At 39.2% G+C, this 24,512-nt stretch overlaps 1 protein-coding gene across 4 annotated transcripts in view; it reads right to left on the reverse strand.

Annotated features, from left to right (window-relative positions):
• Nucleotides 1–24,512, reverse strand: part of MPP7 (MAGUK p55 scaffold protein 7) — a 281,426-nt gene that overhangs the window by 134,616 nt on the left and 122,298 nt on the right. For 3 of the 4 annotated variants that reach the window (XM_067542555.1, XM_067542556.1, XM_067542558.1), the window contains one exon: nt 6,519–6,596. In XM_067542555.1, the coding sequence (XP_067398656.1) occupies nt 6,519–6,596 (78 nt within the window). Of the gene's footprint in view, nt 1–6,518; nt 6,597–11,661; nt 11,695–24,512 lie in introns of those variants that run through there. The other variant, XM_067542557.1, reaches the window with a different exon arrangement.

Here is a 24,512-nt window from a genome sequence, read left to right on the forward strand (position 1 = left end):
CTATAATGGGTCTGAGGCCCCTTCTTTGGCTTTCGGAATTAGGAAGTAGCAGAAGTAGAACCCTTTCCTCTCATGTGAAAGGGAACCTCCTCCATGGCTCCCACCTGAAGGAGGGATTGGATTTCTTGTTCCAACAGGAGCTCGTGAGAAGGGTCCCTGAAGAGAGAGGGGGAGGTAGATGGGAAGGTGAAGTGGACAGAAATTGGATGGTGTAACCCAGTTCTACTGTGCTGAGAACACAGTGATCTGGGTCCAGGCATCCAGGAAATAGAAAAGGCGGTTGGAAAACAGGGGGTGTAGTGCAAGGGGGGGATTGCGATGCCAACCTTGAGCATCTCATCAAAACAAGTGCTTTGATGACTCCAACTGCCTAGAGCAGACTGTTTTGGGCCTGTTGAGGATAATTGGGGAGGGGGGGCCTGCATCTGAACCCTCTACTCCTTCTCCTCTGTTGGTCATGCCTAGCTGTCTGAGGGAAATAATGGCTTGACTGCTGTGGCCTATACTGCTTCCTTGAACGTGCCGGTACATAAAGTCCGAGGGATTTCAAGGCTGCCTCGGAATCCTTAAGGTCATGCACTCTAACGTTTATCTGCTCTGAGAAGAATGATGATCCCACAAATGGGAGGTTCTGGATCATGTGTTGTACTTCCTGAGGGAACCCCAATGACTGCAGCCAGGAGCTTTTGTGCATTTTAACTGCTGTCGCCACAGACCTGGCTGTGGAATCAGTGGCCTCCAAGGCTGCCTGTAGGGAGGCCCAAACTACAGTCTTCCCTTCCTCAATTAGGGAGGAAAACTCCTGTCTAGAGTCTTGGGGGAGTAGCTCTTTAAATTTTGTTGCAGACTCCCACACATTAAAGTCAGAGCCCCGCAACAAGGCTTGCTGGTTCACTATGCGAAGTTGAAGGCCCCCTGTCGAGTATGCCTGCCGCCCAAAGAGGTCCAGTTTCTTAGGGTCCTTTGCCTTGGGTGTAGTACCTGCCTGTCCCTGGTGATCCTGCTCATTGGCCACCACAACTTCAAGGATCCTGGGGTGGGGTGGTGCGAAAAAAGGAATTCAAACCTCTTGGCAGGAACAAAATTTTGCGCTTTGTGCACTTTGCTGTCACGGGGAAGGGAGGCAGCAGTTTGCCACAGGACCTTAATCAGGTCCATGAAGAAATCATTCAATGGAAGAGCTACTCTAGATGGGCCCACTGGCTAAAGAACGTTCAGGAAGCCGTGTGTCACCTTCTTGACCAGCTCCATTTGGATGACTAGGCTCGAAGCTACCCATCTTAATAAATCTTGGTAAGCCTTCTGGTCGCCCTGTGCTGGGGAGACCCCGGGTGCCACCGTTGCCTCATCCGGAGAGGAGGATGAGGAGCCTAATACAGGCTGATGAGCCTCAGTTGGTTCCTCAGTATCCACAGGTGCCTGTGGGGCTTCCTCCTGAGGCTTGGTGCTATGTTCAGTACTGGCATTCGGTTCCAAGGTATCTCTGCATGGTACTGTGACACCCTAGCCTCTGAGACGGCTAAACATGACAACCTTGAAGAGGTATCCTGATGTGGGGGAAAACCCCAAGGGTTCAAAAAGGACCACAGCATGGTTGCTAGCCCCCACAAACCTGGTGGCTAGATGTCCAGGGATACCAATGAGCTTGGTGCTGTGCCAGAATGAGAATGGCCCAGAGAGCAGTGAGGTCCACTGCGGGGGAACACGATTGCACTTCAGACTCTGATGAGGACAACGAGCTACACTGCAGAGACCACAGTGACACCATGCCATTTGATGCTGGGGAGGGTCCCCGAGGAGATCTCATGGCTATCAACATGGGATTCTCCTTGGATAGCTGTCACAGTACAAAGCGAGGTCCTAGTGACAATTCCTTGCCACTTGAAGGCACCAGTGGTACCAAGTCCTGACCCTCCAGTGAGCTCAGTACTGACAGGGTTAGAAGGTCCCTAACTGTGGTGAAACTTTGGGGGTTGATGGCACCGCAAACTGGCTGGTGCTCTGCCCTTGTGCCGGTGTCAGGGGTTGCTGAGGTACCAGGGCTGCAGGCACCTGATGCTGCGGTGCTAGGGATGAAAAGTGGCTTGATATGGGTCTTGCTCTCTCCCTGTCCCCTTTGTCCTTAGGTACTGGAGACTGATTCTTCTCCTGATGCTTGCAGTATTTCTCTTTAGGCACTGGTGAAGATGATTTGTGCCAAGAGTCCCGAGTTGTTGGAGGAACACTCTACACCGAGTCTGAAGTGCTCGGTGCCGAATACAAGTGCAGCTCCAAGGCCAATCTTCAGTCTGCCTCTATAAGGAGTACCTTCAAACATACACTGCGGTCCTTCTTGGTCCAGTACTGGAAATCCCTGCAGATTTGGCAGTAGTCTTTCATATGAGCTTCCCCTAAGCACTTGAGACAGCTCAAGTGCAGGTTACTCAAGAGTAAAGACTTACTGCACAATGTGTAGGGCTTGAACCCCGGTGACTGAGGCATGTCCCAGCACCGGGATGGTGGACTACCCCACTATCTAAGAGTGGAAGCATCCACGCTATCTACAAAAGCTAAACTACACTAATTACTAAAACTGCATTTACTATTTACACTAAATTTGTCAGAAAAAAACACTAAGAGAATGATTGCAGATGCAATAAGGAATTCCAGCAGCTGTCTTGAGCAGTAAGAAGGAACTGAAGGGGAGCAGGGTCGGCAGGGCACTTTATACTGGTGCTATGAGTGTGTGACACCAGAGCGGTTTAGAGCTGACTCAATGGGACCCAAAGGGAAAAAATTCCGGCAGCTGTGCTCAGCACACACACACATCTTCATTGGAATGAACACGTGCAAGCACTTGAAGAAGAAGAGGAGAAGCCATGCCAGAATACAGATAGGATGGAGATGGGATACGGGGGTCAAGATATTTGGGGGTTTAGAAAGAAAGTTGTAAAGGCCCTTACATCAGCAAAGTACTCATTCAAATAACAGCTTTAAAGGGATCTGGTTTCTCGGTGAGCATTTGCATTATAATAGTATTATTTTCTGAGGTTTTTGATTTTATGTTAACCTCACATTATAGTCTGAACAGCTTGGCTCTGTGATAAGGTGTGGATAGGCCTCTGGTGTAAAAACTTCACCTTCTAATATATTGGAGTATGCATGAAAATGTTAGACTAGAAGCTTGGCTGCAACTGCTTCCTTCATATTTACTATCAAAAGCCTTACTACCAATCATAAGAGTAAAAAACAAACTCCTAAAAACTCCGAGTATTTTTGGGAGCACTTTTCCATGTTTTGGTTTTATATCACACAGGAAATATGGCATTTTTTATTAATAAGAACATTTCCTTGTTTCTCTAACAATAAAACAAACAGAAAAGAACCATTCATTCAAAATCCATTGAAACACAATGTTTACTATGTTGCTAATATATAAGGATATCATTCTGTCACAGAGATCACGGAAGTCACAGATTCTGTGACTTTCTGGGATCCCCGTGACTTCTTCTGGGGCAGGGCTGCAGCAGCTGTCAGTTCCAGGGCTGCCAGAGCAGCAGCTTCCCGGGACCCCCCGAACAGTTGACCAGCCAACCCCTCCCCGCAAGCTGCTGCTGAACAGCTGATCAGTGGCCAGCCCCCAAGACCACCAAAGCATGGGTCCAGCCCACTGGAGCAGCAGCCGGGTTGGGTCAGCCCCCCAGGTTGGGTCAGCCCCCTAGGCCGCAGCAGTGCTCTGTTGGTCCTCATCTGCCTCAGGGTATTTTTAGTAAAAGTCAGGAACAGGTCACCATAATTTTTGTTTACTGCCAGCAACGTGTCCCCGACTTTTACTAAAAATACCGTGACAGAATCTTAACCTTACTAGTATATATTGTTGTTCTAGATGTATTGGTCCCAGGATATTAAAGAGACAAGATGGGTGAGGTAATGTATTTTATTGAAGCAACTTCTGTTAGTGAACAAGATAAGATTTTGAGCTACACAGAGGTGTTCTTCAGGTCTGAGAAAGGAACTCAGAGCGTCACAGCTAAATACAAGATCGATCAGATAGCACATATTCTAAGGGACCATTCAAGGTGAAGTGGCCCGTTAATACCCTTGTAGCTATAGGACAAAAAGGGGGTAAGGGGGCTACTATGTTACAGATTGTTGTAATAAGTCATAAATGCTGTGTCTTTATTAAGATCATGATTTTTAGTGTCTAGCAAGGTTATGAATGTAAGCTCCCAGGCTTGTCTTTTCATAGTGTTGTGCAGGACTCCTTTGAGGATGGGGATGGATAGCTGAGGGTGAACACTTTTCACAAAGCGATCACTCTATATCTGACCTATCCATCCTCATCCTCAAATGCACAATGGTTTCAAAAGACGAACCTGGGAGCTTAAATTCATAACCTTGCTGGACACTAAAAATCATAGTCTTAATAAAGACACTGCATTTATGGCTTATTACAACAATTTGTAACCCACTAAGCCCCGTTTTTTGTCCTATGGTCACAGGGGTGTTAATAGGCAATTTCACCTTAAGTGGTCCCTTAGAATATGTGCTAACTATTTATGCTAAACTATCTGTACAATCTTGTATTTAGCTGTGATGCTTTTAGTACCTTTCCCAGACCTGAAGAAGAATTCCGTGTAGCTCGAAAGATTGTCTCTCCCACCAACAGAAGTTGGTCCAATAAAAGATATTACATCACCCACCTTGTCTCTGTTATATCACTGACACAGTCTTAAATCTTTGAAGGCTTACTAGTTGTCAACGAGAGAGCCAAAAAATATTATGCAAGTGTGATCCCCCAATTCCATGTATTTTAAAGTTATACAAACTATTTTGCGTACAAATTAATTTACAATTCCATAAAAATATACTGATAACATTCACATGCATAAAAACTGGGTTCTCAGAAGTGCTTAACTTGAATTCAGTAGTACTCCACACCTCACAGGACTGGGCCCATAATGCCAACTGTTCAAAGTACACTAAAAGAATGTCTAAAGCAACAGAAGCCCCAAGTATCTACCATAGTCAAATCTTAAAAATTGAATTACGCAGAAATCCAAGGATTCACGTCTCTAATGCATACACTTTTTGTAGAACATACACAATTAATTTTTCATTACACATTTAGCGTAGTAAAGATCAATGGCCTAAATTTTCAGAACTGAACAATGATTTGGAGTGCCTTATTTCTGGGTGCCCAAACTTGAAACATCTTAAAGTGACCTGATACTTAGAGGGCAGGTTCTCAGCACGTCTGAAAATCAGGCCCATTTCAAGTGTTTTAAGTTGTGCACTCAAAAGATAAGGCACCCAAAGTCTAACTTGGTTTACACTGTGTGACAAGAGGTTAATGAACAGAGTTTTGGGAGTACACTTTTATGACCTTTCTAGTGTGCAAAATAATTATTTGCCTAAAAAGAGTTACTTCAAAGAAAACATTGTTAATATAAATGTCTGAAGTCATAGTAAATGTTTTATTATATTTGGTACATCACAGGATGTAGATATCTCCTTACTGAAACATGATTAAATTCTTGTAAATGGGCTTTTTCATGAATTTTCCAAATATACTGATATTATTGCTTTTGTAAGATATGTTGCAATCCTAAATTTGTCAGTAGTTTCATTCCAGATAAACAGATGGCTTATTTAAGATGTATGGGCATTATATAAAAACAATAACTAAGCATTCAAAGAACATTCATGAAATGCAACAAAATTCAAAGCCTTCATGTTTGAAATTAATCCTAAAACATATTGCTTTTTCCAAAAGAAAAAAAACCCGAGATCACCAATTACAACAAAGACTGCAGGATTTCACTTAAACCACAGTTTAATAAATATTTCTCTCTCCATCCTACCCCAGGTTCAGTCATAGTTTATACAGGTGTGTGCAAAATTCATCTGAATCCTAGAATTAACCAAATAAGAAATGGCAGGTTGGATTTTTTTTTTCCTTTAAAATAAAAATTATAGTAACAGGAAATTAACTACTCCATCAATGCCGACCACTTCTAAAATTTATTTTTTAGTTATGAAGGTAATTTGGAAAGCTCTAATATCCATAAATCACTACTGTTCTTTTTTTTTTAAAACAGGTATTTTTGAACAACCCCCCCCCTTTTATATACTTCATATGCCTCATTTCTATATTATCTGTCATTTTTCTTGTCCTGTCAACAGTACAGTTATCTCATTTGCCTTTATTTTTCCAAAGCATTCCTCGTCCGTGACCTTCTCAAAACACTAATAGTTGACAGCTTTTCCCTCCCATTAGAGTTCCAACCTGAAATTTCTATTACGTAGTTACCAAAGCCGAACAAGAGGCTATCTTGCAATGTTTTTACAACAGGAAAGTGAATAAAATCAAAGTAATATCAGCAATAAGCCCAGTGATGACAGCACCTTTGGAAACATTTGCAGCTTCTTATGATTTCAGCTCAGAGGATTACATTCATATGTTTGCACTATGAGTTCTGCTTGCAGACAGTTTTTTGGGAGACTTGGTACCAGTGATCTCAGCAGGGGACACTTACATCATCTGCCAAGGCTGCTGCACCATGAAGTATGGGCACAGGGCTCTGTTTTTCGTAGTAATGCAGTTTCTCATGAATCTGGAAGACAATTGCACAAAAAAGATAAGTTTGCTTAGCAGCAAAGAAATATGACAACACAAACCTGTTGAGTTAACTGATCTGTTGAGTGTCTATAACTAAAGAAACTTCCTTATATAAATCTATAGGAGGCAATAATATAGATGCAATTCATCAACCACCTCTGTTGAAGTGCAAAGAACATGAAATCAGATGGAAAAAATGTTCAGTATGTAGACCAACCCACAGAAAAACTAAACATTTGTGATTTTTCCCTGAGTTTTCTATGCCTGTATTTCTGACATATTGCTTTAAGTATCTATTACATTTTACACTGCTGCTGAAAATACAAAGCATAAAGTGTTTATCCCCAAAATGGATATAAACCCCCCCTGTAAATTATGATTTATGAAGTGAAAGAACAGCCTGCCACCCACTTTTTGAAAGATAGTTCAGTGGATTTGCTGCAGTCATTAAAATAATTTAAAAAGAAGGGCAAAATAGTGTTAATACGAAGCCTAACAGTTCAAGAAAAAGCTGTATTTCAGCAAATTAAAATACTTTGAGTTTATTTTAAGTTTTTACTGAATAGCGTTGCCAAAATTTAAAAGTTTCATAGTTACAGAATACAATGTTCTTTGCTTTTTTCAAAGGGAGAACGTACATATTTAAATACCTTTTCTCCACCCATCAGTGAGACATTTTAAGTAGAATTTCCATTGCTAAATCTTAAAATAGCCAAAATATTTTGGAAAAGCCTCTAACAATAAGTTTCCTATCTTAGAGAATATTTCATTTACAACCCCATTTTTTTTCTTATCACCATTATCTAGACACAAATAAAATACAAAAAAATAAAAAGATGACATAAATAATCTAGAGTTCCAGAGGGGTAGCCGTGTTAGTCTGTATACAGCAAAAACAACGAGAGTTCTGTGGCACTTTAAAGACTAACAAATTTAATTTTAGCAGGCATAAGCTTTCGTGAGGCTCAGCTCACTTCGTCAGATGCAGAGGTAGAAATGAGAAACATAGGATCATCATATACATATACAAGTGCATAGAGAACAATGGGGGAGGTGGATGAAAGCCGGGTACTTGAGGGCTAATGACAGTCATTGAGTAGGAGGCGAGAATGGGTGAGCAAAGCAATTTACCTCTTGTAATGAGAGAGCCATTCCAAATCTCTGTTTAAACCCAGGTTGAGTGTGTCAAGTTTGCAGATCATTTCTAACTCAGCAGTTTCTCTTTGAAGTCTGTTTTTGGAGGGGTTTTTTTTGGAGAAATACAGCAACTTTCAGATCAGACTGGGAGACTAAAGTGTTCTCCCACTGGTTTATGGATGTTATTATTTTTTACGTCTGATTTGTGTCCATTTATCCTTTTGCATAGTGATAGTCCAGTTTGGTCAATGTACATGGCAGAGGGGCATTGCTGGCACATGATGGCATATATAACATTAGTGGATATACAAGTGAATGAGCCCCTTATGGTGTGATTGATGTGGTTAGGACCAATGATGTTGTCACTAGAGTCGATGTGTGGGCAGAGCTGGCAACGGCGTTTGTTGCAGAGATAGGTTCCTGGGTTGGACTTTTTGTAGGGTGTATGCTTGCTGGTGCTTCTTCCATGCTTCTCCATCCTGGCTTACAGACAGTCCCCCAACCTTAAGCAAATACTCATCAGCAACCATGGCTCTCTCATGGCTCTCTCATTACAAGAGGTAAATTGCTTTGCTCACCCATTCTCACCTCCTACTCAATGACTGTCATTAGCCCTCAAGTACCCGGCTTTCATCCACCTCCCCCATTGTTCTCTATGCACTTGTATATGTATATGATGATCCTATGTTTCTCATTTCTACCTCTGCATCTGACGAAGTGAGCTGAGCCTCACGAAAGCTTATGCCTGCTAAAATTAAATTTGTTAGTCTTTAAAGTGCCACAGAACTCTCGTTATAATCTAAATTACCATTAACACGTAAAAACATGTAACCCACTAGAATACTGCCTCCCTCCTCAGCACAAGCATGGACTCTAACCAATAGGAACAGCTGCAGAAGCACTCAAAGCAGGGACAAAATGGGGCCCAGTCAGGGCCACTCCTCTCCCCAGAAGCTCCCACACCCCCAGAACTGTGCAGGGAAGATGCCAAACACACTATGGGGCAGTAGGACCCAGGTAGTGTCTCCCTCCACCCCCTCTACCCCACCCCATTCAGTCTTGGGGAAAAACCATACGAAGGAACTAGTCAAAGATTCCAGCTAGCATGAGCAACTGCAAAAGCTGAAACAGCCAAAAAAGGGACATTCAGAGAACTTTCTACTTTTTTGACTGGACTTTCTCTCCTGTTTGATTGGTTGGTCCAATCCCCTCCGTCATGGTCTCTTCACCTCAGCTTCACTCCACACATGGCCCCTTTACCCTCGTCTTCCCTGCCCTGTTCTCTTTGGCTCCTTTTAAATTCAATGTCCCCTCTAGCTTACCCCCTCCTACCGAAATCCACACTCTGGCACCCCCCACCAAAAAATCATGTAACTAACATGATGTTTGCTGCAATCACATTGTTCACTCTGCTTGCATGTTCCACCCTTTCCTCCAGCCTGTGCCTATCTTGTCCAGTTAAATTGTAAGCTCTTTTAGGCAGGGACTGTCAGGTACTCTGTGTTTGTACAGTGCCTAGCACAATGGGGTTACCATTCTTGATTTGCCCTTAGGAACTATCGTAATAAAAGTGATTAATAATAATGACTAGACAAGCTAGGGCTCTGTTAGATGTTGAACTATGGGGTCTTGGGTGGGGTAGAGAAAAGGAAATGAATTCCAGAGCTGCCAGCCTTTCATTGAGAACATGTTGCAACCAGCACTCAGCGGCTACAATCTCAGGACAGTTTTCTGAAGTGTAAAAAATGATCTCAGCTGTCAAGATGAAATAAGAAGACAAAAGCAGCCATCTAAAGTACTAAGTACCCACACCATAAAATTTTTTGTTTTTCTCATGAGCACCTTGTACTGCATCTTGAAATTAAAGGAAAGCAAGTGCATTCTCTGGAATATAAGTATAATTTACTCTGTATCCAAAAGTTCATTAAATGGGCAGCCACAATCCACACTAACTAAGATTTCCCAGTGTTTTTCCAGAAATAGCTCCAATTAGTGAACTTTGGAATAATACAACCTAGATGTGACTAAAACAAAAATGACTGTAGAGAATTCTGCCTCACAATCACCTCGTAAAGTAAAGATGAAAAAAAATCTTTGCTACAGTTGCTATTTGGACCTCTGTAAGAATCCCGGAATCCAACAGGTTTCTAAGATTACAAATCTGAGTAGCTAAAAGGACCTTCTGAATCAAAAAGTCACAACTCCATTTCCTTTGTTTGTTTGTTTGTTTTCCCCACCATCTTCTTCTTGATTTAATTCAAGCTGAGTATCAGCTAGCTCTGAGCTTACTAGGTCTTCTGTGAAAAAGATGGAGACACTCCAATGCAACTTTGTTTACTCTGGCCATCAGCTACCATCACCACCATTTTGTAGTGTTGTAGCAACTGTACAGAGTCAGCATGTACACTTGGTCTATGTCAATCATTTTAGTAGATATATGACCAAAAATAGAACAGAATTCCCAGGCCTAAACCCACATTTAACAAGAGTCATGGAAATCTGAGAACTACAAAGCCTAAACTGCCTACCAACTGTCTTAATATTTCCTCAAAAGAGAAAGTTTGGAGAGCGGGCAATAAATGAAAAGAATGTCCATATCAAGCAAAGGTTTTATTGAGCAGCAGCCTAACTGATGCTTGAGATATGGGCAATTTGTTCTCTGAGAAGGAGGCCTGGACTCATGTCCATCAGTAATGACCCTAACACCCTCCAAAATCTTACAAAGATTGATATAAAACCAATTTATAGATTGCAGCCCAAATGTATATAAAATTGGTTGACACTCCAAGGTGACCCTTGCTTTAGTTCATTCCAGATGTAGATCTCCTGCCTTGAAGACAACCAAGGCAACATATCTTCTTGCTTTAATATTTGCCTTTATGCCACTTTTATAGATCAGTTATACCTACGTAGAAAATATTTCATACATATGATACCCCAAAAATCGACACTGAAAATTACAAGAGACTGCATATATAAAGATTTCAGAAAATAGTTGAATAACAGATGAGATAGTGAAAATTGAAGTATTCAGTCATAGGATCACTACCTGACAGGGAAGAGAAATTAAGAGGTACATGATAAAGGAGAGAAGATATTTTCAGCAGAAATATGAAATGGAGAGTGGATGAAGCAGAGAGATATAGGGAGGCTGTCCCCAATTGCAGAAGCAGCACAAGAAGAAATCTTTTGCAGGAAAGTAATAATTGGAAGAGACAATAGCTGGTGAGTACTACATGAGAGTAGAGAGCTACATTGTATAAAGGGAGCTTGTAGAAAATCCATGAAAGTTTTGAAAACCCAGAAGACAATTCTGAACTGAATTAGGAACCTGAAATGGCAAGTTAATACATTTGTATTTTATATTTGCATTCTTTAAAAGCCAGGTGTACTAAGATAAATAGCAAACGTGTCAGATAAAACTGCTCCCTTTATAATTCTTTAATAAGATAAACTACATTAGAATGTGCTTTGATCATTAAAGTAGACTCTCCAACTCTGTGCAGAGATTAGAGATGGTGCAAGAAGGATCTACCAACCTAAAATTCAGCATGGTCTTTTTTAATGTTGACATGTTTAATATCTGATAACTGAATTGATATTTCTGGTTCAGTAATTGATGTAGTAGCGGCACACAGCCTCCTATTTATTACTAATATGATATGCAGTGTAATCTCTTCTCATCTGAAAAAAATACTTCCAATTTGTTTTCTCCAGTATACATATAATTACTTACAAAAAACCTACATTAACATTAAATACAAATAACCTACAACCTACAAAACCTACAAATAACATTAAAATAACCTTATTAAGGCTGCAAAGTCAACCACTCAAGTCAGGAAATGCCAGAATTAAGTTTGCCTGTGCAACCTTAATGCAGCCTCTTTGTGCATATGCATTACAATATAGTCTTCACTTACATGACTACATACTGGTTTTTCTCCATGGGCCCCTCCCTCTTTCAGTGCAGATGATTGATCTTCATTGAGGAAGAATCAGGGTTGTATAGTAGAGGTGGCTGGTGACTACAGGATTCCTGCCTCATATGTTGTAAAAGCTGGAAGCTTTGTAGTGAATGAGGCAGAAGACTGCAGGAACAGAAAGGAGGGTTTCATGGTTAAGAGTTTAATGATGGCCTGGAGAATTAGGTTCTATCCATGCCCCTGCCACACAGTGTGTGTGTGATTCCAAGTCACTTAAACCAAATTTTTCAGAGGTGTTCACTGATTGTGTGTTCCTGTGGATGCCCAACTTGAGACCATTTGATTTAATTTGCAGGAAAGGCTGAGCATTCATAGCTGCATCAGAAGTCAATGGTACCTTTGCTTGATAACATAAAGTGCTATATAATGCTAAGAACTGAGAAAAATCAGGTCCTGGGCATCTCAAATAGAACACCCAAAATTAGGAGAATCTTTTAATGTGTCCCAGCTCCCCATCTATAAAATGGGGAGAGCATCACCTCCTCATACTACAGGGGTTTTGTGAAGACAAATTAATGTTTGTGATAATATAATGGACACTATAGTGATGAGGACCAAAGAAAAGCATATGAAGAAATTATTATTTAGGTCTTCATAGTAGGCTTTAAATAGCATGCAGTAAACAAGAGCCATGGCCAGACACTGAACAATGAAGATAAAAACAAAGCATTGAATAGCTGCTCACTAAGTTAGCACCATTCATCATGTGCACTTAATAAGGCAGAGGTCCTGCGGAAAAAACAGTATGTGATTACATAATTAAAAACTGTATGCTTTAAAGGCTGCAGCTCTCTATATACAGAGACTAGCACTCACCATAAACATTTTAAAGAGAAAGCAGCAGCAAGATTTGGACAAAGTCTGGATGGGCAAGGCAATAGCAGGGAGAGGAGTCTCAAATGATCCCGAGGCTACAGGGGGAAGGGGAGGAAGATGTTTTGTTGGTGACATCAATAACTAAGGATTTGGGGGAGTGGAGTGATATGGAGGATCAAAAGTTCAGTTTTGGCTTTATTAAGCTTAAATCGAAATGAGACATCCAGGAGATGATCTCAGAGAAAGATTTGAAGACGCAGGACTGAATGGACGAAAACAAGTCAGGAATCAATGGAAGAATTCTTATCCATGTCTACAGCAGGGGTTAAGTCAACCTAACTGCATCACACAGGGTACGATATTTTTCACAGCCCTATCTGATGTACTGAGGCTGACTTAATTTTTAGGTGTAGATCAGGCCTCAGTGTTTGCATAGTAGTTATTCATTACACCATATCTACATGTAATACAACTAATTTTTGTAGCCATCATAGCTTTGCTCTGGAGGGAAAAAAATGTCATTTGGGTTTGAGCACTGATACCACACCACTGCATTTTTAAAAAACTGATTTCATATGAATTCCCAGAAAAAGGGTTTTAAGGATCTGTGAAAAGGAAATCTGCTCTTTGACATAAGCTGCAGTATGGTTCATTGTTTCATACAGTATATTTGTATTTCCCATTCCTAGTTGGCACATTGTTAGACAATAGTTTGACAAATGCATTTAGAACATTTCTATTTAACCTGCTTAATTCATTCCCCTCTTACAAACAAGGTACTTTGGCATCACTCAATACATGCTGAAATATTTTTATCCTTTATTTATTGTTCAACTTGTATGACATTGCCCTTGATTTTTTCCTTCTTTTATATCAGCTAGATGTTGACTTCTGTTTTAAACCATTATATCTGTATTATCTACGTTGGATTTTCTACTCGTAATTTTACCCTTTATTTTTATTTAGTACTAGGAACAGTGTAAGAACACGGATGTCTAAATGAGTATGAAAGAGCATTGTAACAAGCCTGAGACTAATATATTAGCTATCCTATTTTTGCAAGGTTAAGCAGAACAGAACAAGTACTGTCTACAACCCCTCTTACTCCTTGCAGAGCTTCTTAAAATATTTATCTTTCTATAAGAAATACTTTTCACTTTGAATTCATTGTTCCCTATACAACAAAATAAAGCTGCTATTATATGAGATTTCACAGTCTTTCATTCAAGTGCACTTTTTTGTCAGGAGTAAGAAAAAGTTTTGATGACTTTGCTTCTAGGAAGAGGGTCCCCGGGTGGGTAGAGGAAGTTCAGACCAAAGCCAAACAAGTCACACTTGATCCAAAATAAATTTTCCTGCCCCTTCAGAGCCAAACACCCTACACCAGTACTGTATAAAGTATTTTCAAAATTGTTTTTTTGTACTTTTAACCTGAGATTTCTTAGGGCTTTTTTCTTTTCAGAACATTTCCAAATTTGAGTTAATCTACTTTCTCATGTGAGCTAAGGACATGAAGTCCTTGAAACAGAAATCTATTTTTATATCAGCTTTTAAGGAGAAGAACACCAACAAACCTCTTCTTCTTTGAAAACAGTGGCCCTCAAATTGGTGTCCATGGCCAGCAATAGTAGGATTTTTTTAAAGCATCATTAAGAGGAATTATTCTGATGAGGTAGAACAGGTTGTCTGAATAGCCATCATTAAGGTATCAGCAGTCTTGAATGGATTGCCTTATCAGAACCAAACCTGAGATTAAACTGCTAACTAGTTTCAATCTTGAATTGCTTCGAGAGTGTTTGATTCATGTCACTTAAAATAAATTATTCCAATTCTCTGCCTCCCCACTGAAGTGCAGTGAAGACTATAATAAAGACCAACGTTTACCTTAAATTTGGGGAAATAAAATGCAATAAGGTAGTGTTTACCTAAAGCAGGACTCCAGATTACCCTCTATCAACCTTTTATTGCTTCTCACCCCTCCTTCCTCTATCTTCAGACAATGAGAACCCACTTCCCTCTTCCCATTCCCTGTAATAGGAAATTTTAAGTTTTTTGCTTATTGTAATCATGTTCCCACTAACTTTGGAAATGGAGCAGGATACAGTTATAAATTAAATACATGAGTTAAAACTATAATTTCTCTATAAATCAAGGGCCTAGCTGTAAAAAACCAAACAAAACCCCCTGGGCTGATAAAAACAATTTAATTAAATTTCTTCCCAGAAAAACAGAAATCAGTTTTAACATTCAGACAACAAATGGTGTGAGAAAAATCATTTGATTAGGTACAAGGGAGAAGGAGGTGGGTGGGAGAGTGTGTGTGTATATTCAGTTTTTGTGTTTGTGCTCCAGCATGAGCTGCACATTCCACTCTAAAAACATGGTGATTGTGTGGCATGGTCAAAGATTCAGTAAACTGAAGTGATGGACAATAAATCTGCTTTTGTCAAACTTATGCAACAATTACCATTATAAAATACAGTAATGCTTGACATTTGATAGCACTTTTCATTCGGACATCTCAAAGCACTTTATGAGGGAGATTAAGTACCAGTTTCTCCATCTATAAACAAATAAAATAAGGAAAAGAAATAAACTGACCAAGACCATAAAGTGAGTAAGTGGCAAGCCTGGTCTACAGTGCCCTATCTATTGAACTGGCTGCTCTCTACAGTAATCTTTTAAGATGTGACGAAAAGTGATAAACTTCAAAAGAATTATTGGAAGGTAAAGGATCTGATCTTAGCCTACAGTCACTCAGGTATCTACGAACACAGTCTAACTTTTTGATTGCATGGTGTTGAGTTCTTAAGCATCTGACTGGAGTGGTTCTTTTTCTTCACCTGGCATTAACTCTAAGGCCAATTTAAATCTTTAACTGGAAATTTGCTTCCCCTGTGATCCTGGATTTTTCATATTGCCGCTCAATATATTCTATTTATCTTTTCTCTGTTAGGATGCCGCCATTAAAGCATCTTCACTTTGTCTGGGAATACAGAGACCATAGCTCTCTCTGACATGAGTCGTAATATAATTTTGCAAGTCAGCAAGTAGAGAGAAGATAGCCATCATCTTCCCTTGAAGTCCAAGTAATGTAGGTCACCTAACTGATCCAAGCTTCAGTAATCCAGGAAATAAGTCAAGGGATGGTGAAACTTGTTGCTGAAGTATATGTGCTTCTACTTCTAGGATTTAGTTTGCTAACATCAGACAGTGAGTGACAATATTGTGCAGATAAATATTTTGACTACTTTAAGAACAGCTTCACTTCTCTTATGAAGAAAGATTGTACTTTTTAAGTTAAGCGAGGCAGCCAGTCTTAAAAATAGGCCAAATAACCAGAAGTGCATTTATTCCCTCCAAATATACAGTGATATAGGAATGGTAGCCTAAAACCACGCCAAATTTGGCCTTTTAAATTGTAAACGCTCATCCAAGCGAGGAATGGATTAGCTGAGTCACAGACCAGAATGCTATGCTCAGCACAGGTCACAAAGAACATGTCTCCTCCCAAATGTTGATCCAGCACCTAGTACATTTTGGCACCACCACAATAAATAATAAGACCGCCCCCCCACCTCCCCCCAAAAAGGGTAATTTGTCAGAGATCCCAAGCACCCTGCGCCAGTCTGCCCTTGTCTGAGAACGTTAACAAAAAAACATCATAAATAGATCAACATTTCAAAAGAAAAATACAAAAGCTTGACTAACAAACAAATCCCCACATCCCACTCAACACCCCCTTCTTTTCTTAGACCCATTTTCTCTGTAATTTATCAAGAGAAATTTTCTTTGTACAAACTATGACAGATATTGCCACTCCATGCAGGATCTTTGGGGAATACTGTATTCAATTTATGAATGGTTTATGCAGGATTGTGTTCTTTGCATGGGGAAGGGTTACAACAGCTTCTCCAGAAACAAAAACCAGTGGGGGCTGATTAAGGCAAGTCACTAAGATAGTAAATGACTCCACAGCAGGACCAACTACGAAGCAGTTTGCATACTGGTTCAAATGGGGTTTTCCACACACAAAGAACTTGTGATATATAGACTGAGTTTAAGCAGATTCAGGGTTTTCCTTTTGATTCAGCAGATGGATAGAACTTTTGAGGTCCTAAGGGGACCTAAATCCTTGCTGGAGGATTGGAAGGGCTACAGGATTCCTCATGTGGAAGATGAGCACTTTTTGGAATGTTTAATAACGTGTAGGAGCTTACTGTGTTTTTTGTTTCCTCTGATTCTTTCATCCTATGAATAAATAAATGTACTCTGCTGAGAAAGAGCTGTGCAGTAACTTGTAACTCCTGGCACATACTGGTAATTGTCCTCCAAGAGAAAGCAAAGCACAAATGCTGGCCATTAGGCACAATGACTTGCTGGGGATACCACAGTGTATGTCATGGAGCTGTGCAGCCTTAAAACATCTGGTCAAAGGAGAGTGGGACACAGGTTACTGCCTACAAAAGGGGACGGCTCAGGGCCCGAGACCTGATTGGGCACTCCTGGAGTTTATTGCAGGGGCAGGGATACAGGTGCAGTTACCCTGAAACTGACAAAAGTTTTCTATCAGCATTGCTTGCCCCCTCTCCTCCCCCACTTTCACTTTAGTGATCTCCAAACCATTCATATTCACAGATTCCAAGACCAGAAAGAACCATTGTGAGCATCTAGTCTCACTTCCTGTATAACAGAGGCCATAGAACTTCCCCAAAATAATTCCTACAATGTATTTTTTAGAAAAACATCCAATCTTGATTTTAAAGTAGTCAGTGATAGAGACTCTACTATGACCCTTGGAAAATTGTTCCAATGGTTAACCACTCTCACTGTTTGTTTGTTTGGTTTTTTTTGGGTTTTTTTTTTTTTTTTTTAATAAAAGCATATACCTTATTTCCAATCTGAATTTGTCTAGCTTCAACTTCCAACCATTGAATCATATTGTACTTTTCTCTACTAAACTGAACAGCCCATTATTAAATATTTGTTCCCTATGAAGATACTTACAGACTATAATCAAGTCACCCCTTAAGCTTCTCTTTGTTAAGACAAATAGATTGAACTCTTTTGAGTGCATCACTATAAGGCATATTATCTAATCCTTTAATCATTCTTGTGGATCTTCTTTAAACTCTCTCCCTTTTATCAATATCCTTCTTGAACTGTGGACACCAGAACTGGACATAGTATTCCAGTAGCAGTCACATCAGTGCCAAACACATAGGTAAAATAACCTCTCTACTCCAGTCGGAGGTTCTCCTATTTATGCATCCCAGGATCGCATTAGCTCTTTTAGCCATAGCATCATACTGGGAGCTCATGGTCTGCTGATAAACCACTATGACACCCAAATCTTTTTCAGTCACTGATTGCTCTGAATCAGAGACCTGCCCCTCATTATTTGCCATTCCCCCAATTTTTGTGTCATCTGCCAACTTTATCAATGATCATTTTATGTTTTCTTTAAGGTCACTGATAAAAATTTTAAATAGTGTAGAGCTAAGAACCAATCCCTACAGGACTCCACTGGAACCACTGTAAACAAACTGTAAACATGGAATCATCAAGCAATTATATTTTGAGACCTATCAGTTAGCCAGTTTTTAATCCACTTAAGGTGTGCCATGTCAATTTTTCTAGCTTTTCAGTCAAAATGTTATGCAGTACCAAGTCGAACACTTTATTATGTCAACACTATTATTTTTATTAACCAAATTGGTAATCTCATAATAAAAATCATCAAATTGGTTTGACAGTATCTATCTTCCATAAACCATGTTGATTTGCATTGATTACCCTCCTTTAATTTTTCATTAACTGAGTCCTGTATCAGCTGCTCCATTATCTTGCCCAGGATCGATGTCTGGCTCACAGACCTATGAGTACCCAGGTTATCCCATTTACCCTTTTTAAAAACGGGCACAACATTAGCTTTCTTCCAGTTTTCTGGAACTTCCTCAAGGCTCTACAACTTACTCAAAATCAATATTAATGATACAGTGAGCTCCTCAGCCAGCTCTTTTAAAAGTCTTGAATGCAAGTTACCTTCACTTGCTGATTTAAACATGTCTAACTTTAGTAGCTTTTAGTAGCACTAATGGAATGGAGAGTGCTATCATCACCATATAATGAGACTATCATCTGTTTTCTTCCCCAAATACAGAACTAAAATATTATTGATCATTTCTATCTTTTCTTCATTATTATGGATAATTCATTATCAGGATTCTTTTTGTTCCTAATATATTTAAATAACTCCTTATTGTCATTAATTCTGCCTGCCATAGATTTCTTGTGTCCCTTTGTTTCCCTCGTCAATCTTCTATAATTCCTAACTTCTGATTTACATTCATTCCCATCAATTTCCCCTTTCTTCCATTTATTAAATGTTATTTTTTATTTTTTACAACTGTCTGCAGTTGGCCTCTAAACCACTTTTTTTTTTTTTAAACTAGTATGGCCTTTTTCCTCAATTGTGGCTTTTGGAAATCCAGCAAGGTGTTTTTAAACAATTCCTAATTATCATTCACATTGTTCTGATTAAATGTTTCCTCCCAGCTCATTTGGCTCATAATTGTTTTCAGTTTTATGAAAGTGGCCCTATTGAAGTACCAAGTATATATATTACTGGTCTGGACTTCATTTTGCTCACACATTATAAATGTGATTAAGTCATGCTCATTTTGTACCTAAACTACTATTAATTTTTAGTTCTGTGATCAGTTCCCCTTTATCTGTTAGGAAAAACTCTGAGAAAGAATTCCTCTGTGTTGCTGCAACAATTTTTTAATTATGAAATTGTCATATATAATGTTTAGAAATTACAAAGATATTTTAATACTGGCAACATGAGACCGCCAGCATGCAACACTCAAACTGAAGTCCCCCATGATTTCACAGCTTTTTTTCCCCTATACATTGTAGACAGGTGCATAAACAGATGGTTCCCTAACGTGCTCAAGTGGTCTGTAACAGACAGGAAACTAGTATCCCATCTTATGCACTTGTGCATTCTCTCTTAGGACACTAATCCATTAGCTTTAAAGATAATTTTCTCCCGAGTTATCGGTGATGATGAAACATGTAATGCCATTTCTGACAGAGTGTCCCTCCCCTTCCCCTTTAGGCCTTCCTAAATAGGTAATAACTATTGATTTTAACATTCTAATCATGTGAATCATCCCACTAGGTTTTAGTAATACCAATAGTCAACTAGATTGAATTTATACTCAGAAATGAGCAATTCCAGTTCCTCGTTTGTTACCCAAGCTCCTAGCATTGGTGTACAGCCAATTCAAGAATCTATTCTTACGTCCTTTGGTTCCTTGATTAATTTTGTTCTCAACGTCAGGATTTTGTGCTGAGTGCTAATCTCTTTCCTTTTTTACCCTCCCATTTTGCTATTAGTTTAACCCCTCTTCCTCTTGACTACTCTAGCCAGCCTGTCCTTAAGGAGATTGGTCCTTTTCTACTGAGGTGGAGGCCATCCAAACTGTACAGCCCCCTCTCTCGTTAAAAAGTGAACCAATGTTCCACAAAACCAAAATCATCTGCCCTCCACTTACCTAGCATTAAATGTGTCTGATTGTGGATGCTCTCCCTTACCCATCTTCCCTCATTTGTTCTCCTCAGTTGACTTTGTGACTCTGTTTACAACTGTTCCAGAGGGGTAGCTGTGTTAGTCTGTATATAGCAAAAACAACAAGAGTTCTGTAGCACTTTAAAGACTCACAAATTTAATTTCAGCAGGCATAAGCTTTCGTGGGCTTCAGCCCACTTCCTCAGATGCAGTTGGTAGAAATAATACAGCAAATATTAGCAACTTATATAGGAGGCAACATATACATATCCAAGGGCATAGATAACAATGGGGTAGATGGATAAAAGTCAGGTACTTGAGGCCTAATGACAACCATTGAGTATGAGGTGAGAATGGGTGATCAGAGCAAATTACGTCTTGTAATGAGATAGCCATTCCAAATCCCTGTTTAAACCCAGTTTGAATGTCAAGTTTGCAGATAATTTCTAACTCAGCAGTTTCTCTTTGAAGTCTGTTTTTGAAGTTTTTTTGTAGAAGTATAGCAACTTTCAGGTCAGAGACAGAATGTCCTGGGAGATTGAAGTGTTCTCCAACTGGTTTATGGATGTTATTTTTTATGTCTGATTTGTGTCCATTTATCCTTTTGTGTAGTGATAGTCCAGAGTTTACAACTGTATTGCTCTTCTCTTCTCTCCCATTGTTCTGATCATCAAGTCAAATCCCAGGTCTGACTAATCATATCCAGCTCCTCATTTCCTGTTCCTGTGCTGATAGATGCCTTTGGAGAAAGATTAGGGAAACATGCAGGCTTCCTACACTACATAGTAGCAGTGTGACAGGGTGCTGGGCAGCAACTCCTTAACCAGCCCCCCACATCACACCAGCCCTAATTAAGCAAGGTAAATTGGAGCTAGCTAGAGAAATCTGTACCTGATTGGTGAATGAGAAGCAGCTGTCAGCCTAATTAGCTAGGGCCTATATACAGGCCCAGGTGAAAGGAGTGAGGGGGGAAGCCAGGGTGTGGAAGGCGAGCAGAGTCTCTTCCTGGTCTGGTTACAGAAACTGAGAGATTCTTGAGGCTGCTAGCCCAAGCCGCATATTGTAAGAAGGTGGTGAAAATGCACGCTGTAAATAAACTGCACCAGTGATTGCTGAAGTGGAAGATCTCTGAGTGATTTGTGAGCAAAGTGGAGGCAGGGGCAGAGAAGCCCCTGTGGCGCACTGCTACAAGTAGTCACATCCTTTTAGCTCTGCTATTCTCCTTGCTAAACAATTTGATTTCTGTTCCTCATTAAGAATTTGGAACCTATAAACTCTGGCTCTTCTCCCCCTTCATCTCTCTTTTTAAATAGCTCATCCTCCTGGTTTTCCATTCTTTGTTTTATACCTAGGATTTCAGTTTTTTCAAAGAGAGAACTGACATCATTTGCAATGACCTTTCACCTTCTTCTCCTAGTCCCTCCCTCTCACTCGTTGATCTCCGCTTTCTGGCTCCAAAAGGTATCTGACTCTCTTTTGCTAACCCTATCATGAGAATCAACCCTATTCTACTGCCCATCCGCCCCACATCTCCTTTGCCCCAAGAAGCCTTTCCAAGAATAGTCATTTAAAGTTTGACATTTCCTATAATATCTTCAGATGGTGAACACAGGCAGCAGAGATGCAACAAATTTGTTCATAAATTCAAATTAATAGAATTTTTTTTTTTTTTTTTTTGCAATATTCACCCAGCTACTTCTGGGTGCTTGTGCTGGATGACAGTTAAATTTAGAGAAATGTCAGCTGACTAAATATATCTGTGCAGACTAATAAGTATCACATCTTTCCTACAGATGCACTCTAAATGGCTAAACTATGCATCTCAAAAAGGTAACAGTGTCATTGCTTGTATACAATACATTTTGAGATGTAACTGCAACGTAAAAATTCTGTATAGTTGTACCTCATGAGGACGATCAAACTATTTTCGGTTTTCTTAGTGCTTATCTACATGTCGAGTTAATGAGTGGCAATCTATGGCACATCAATTTGCTATGCACTGACTCACCGTGTAGATAAGCCCTTAGGCTTAGAAAAGGTATCCCTTTTGTATTAATGGAAGCTTTAAGTATTAACTGCAATGGTTTACACTGTGAACGTTATTGTTCACATTTTCTACATTATGTAGTTATCGTCTTATCCCCAGCTTTCTTTTTATCTCTTGATTTTGACATATGAAACAAACTTAACCTAACCTAACGTTTGAAATACTGACAGTGACTGACCCCAAAAATAAGATGACTCTTGCTAAGTTTTAATCAATTATTTAACTGAAGGGGGAAAAAGCTATGTACTTGATATAAAAAAATGCTTTCAGATTTTTTGATACTATGCTGAGAGATACCATAATTATTAATAGAAGCTTCTACTGTATTGTATACTTCTTATATCGTCAGCAATCCCTCGAGTCAAGGATTATCTCTTTCACAGGTTTTATTTTATATGGGTCCTTTGGGGACTGAGGAGTCCGATCCTTGAGCCGCAGACTCATTGGCAGACATCACAAGTGATGTTGGAAGGCAGGGTTCAGCCAGGATTACTGCATAACAGATGTCTGTCCTTTCTTTCTATGTCAAATTCTAAGAACAAACTTACTAAAACTGATCATTTTATGATCTTTTTATATGTTACGCTAGACATCTTAACTGAAAACCTGCAAACTCAGGAGGAGAAAAGCAGAAGTAACAGTAAGGATGTCTCAACAATACAGACTTGCCCACACACGTTAGTGATTTGTTTTCAGGTGTCCCAAAACCACCCCAAATTGGCACAGTGATACAGTATGCAGGCTACAGGAAATGGTTAACTGGATTGTTGTTAAATCATATTCACATTATCTCACTTACATTAACAAGTTCACTGATGTATTATCATTCCCTTTGTGTAATAAGACTAAGAACATTTCCCAAAAATACACAAGACCAGAAATCTATTTACAACTACAGGCCCTCGTAACAGACACAGACACACATAGAGGAGAATGAGATATTTTAACTGTTTTGTGGTATCTGTGCTGCTGTCACATCCTCATACAAATGGCATTTCATGCATTATCACCTGTCAAATTGTTCTACTTAAGCCTAATTAAAGGTGTTTTTTTAAAACAAAACAGCAACTTCCATCCATATGCTATTGTCCTGAGAAATTATATTAAGTAAGGCTGTGCAGAAAGTAATCAAATACTGATGGAAATAACCCTACAAAAGCAGCCAAATGTCTGATAACTTTATAATAATATTTTCATACAAAATACCTTGAGAAAAACTACAATTTAACTTTGAGATCGTGATGAACTTATGACGATCAGAAGAAAAAAGTTTCCTTTGTACTTCAATATCATTAAATGTTTTCCATTTTTAAGAAGCCTCTACAATTTTTCACCAAAATACCGTTTTACAACTCCTCTGTGGCTATGGTTTGATTTTAAATTTTAGAAATCCCGTACACAAGGACAAGTTACTTGTAAATAGGGTGTATCACTAATTCAAAATCAAATGTATCAAAACTAATTAAAAGAACTAGATTTCAAGTATATTGAACTGAAAAAAAAACTTCAGCCTGTTTTGAAAATCTGAAGCAAGTAACTAAGGATTACTATATATACACATATATGTGTATGTATACACACACAAAATAAATATAATGTATTTATTCTACAAGCATGTTTTTTAAAATAGTACAAGTTGAAAATAAGTATTCTTATACACCCTTAAGAGGAGGATCTCATTTGGTTTAGAATTCAAAATCCTCTACTTACAAGACTTTTTGAAGGTATTCTCACAAAAAGTCAACCTTCTTCAGTATAAAACAAAACACTCATCTTCAGACACACACGACTCTCAAAAGACGATAGATTAGGATATTGCAATGAACAACTTTGATCTATTTTTAAAAGAAACAGAAGTTCACCGTATTTAGTTAAAATAAGAAACAAAAAAGGAAAGAAATATCAGTGTAACTTTCTATCCAACTGAAGCGGTGCTCAAGAAGAGAAAGACCAGATCAAGAGCACTGAATCTGTTGCCCTTCAGAGAGAAATGTGATGCATTTAATTTTAGATTTGTTATCTGAAGTCCTTCAACACATAAAAGTATCCCTGAGACATTGTGTTTTTTATGATTTCTGGTAAGAGAGTTATGAAGACTGACATGTTAAATATTTAATGATTTGCAATCAGTACTATTAGAATGGCAAACAGAAAGTTAATGGCACACTACTTCCAACTTATTTTATTCTGACACATTGATTAGTAAAACAAAGAACTATGACATGAAGACATTCATTTGCTGTGCTTTTTGTGCTGATGCTGATCCATGTTAATTTCATATTTCCAGAGCCAGAAGTAACATACTTTGAGTATGGGAGTGGGGAGAGAAAGCCACACACAATGGTC

This window comes from Emydura macquarii, unplaced genomic scaffold, assembly GCF_026122565.2.
Source record: "Emydura macquarii macquarii isolate MOO-44397 ecotype Brisbane River unplaced genomic scaffold, CSIRO-AGI_Emac_v2 contig_719, whole genome shotgun sequence".
NCBI classification, from domain to species: domain Eukaryota; kingdom Metazoa; phylum Chordata; order Testudines; family Chelidae; genus Emydura; species Emydura macquarii.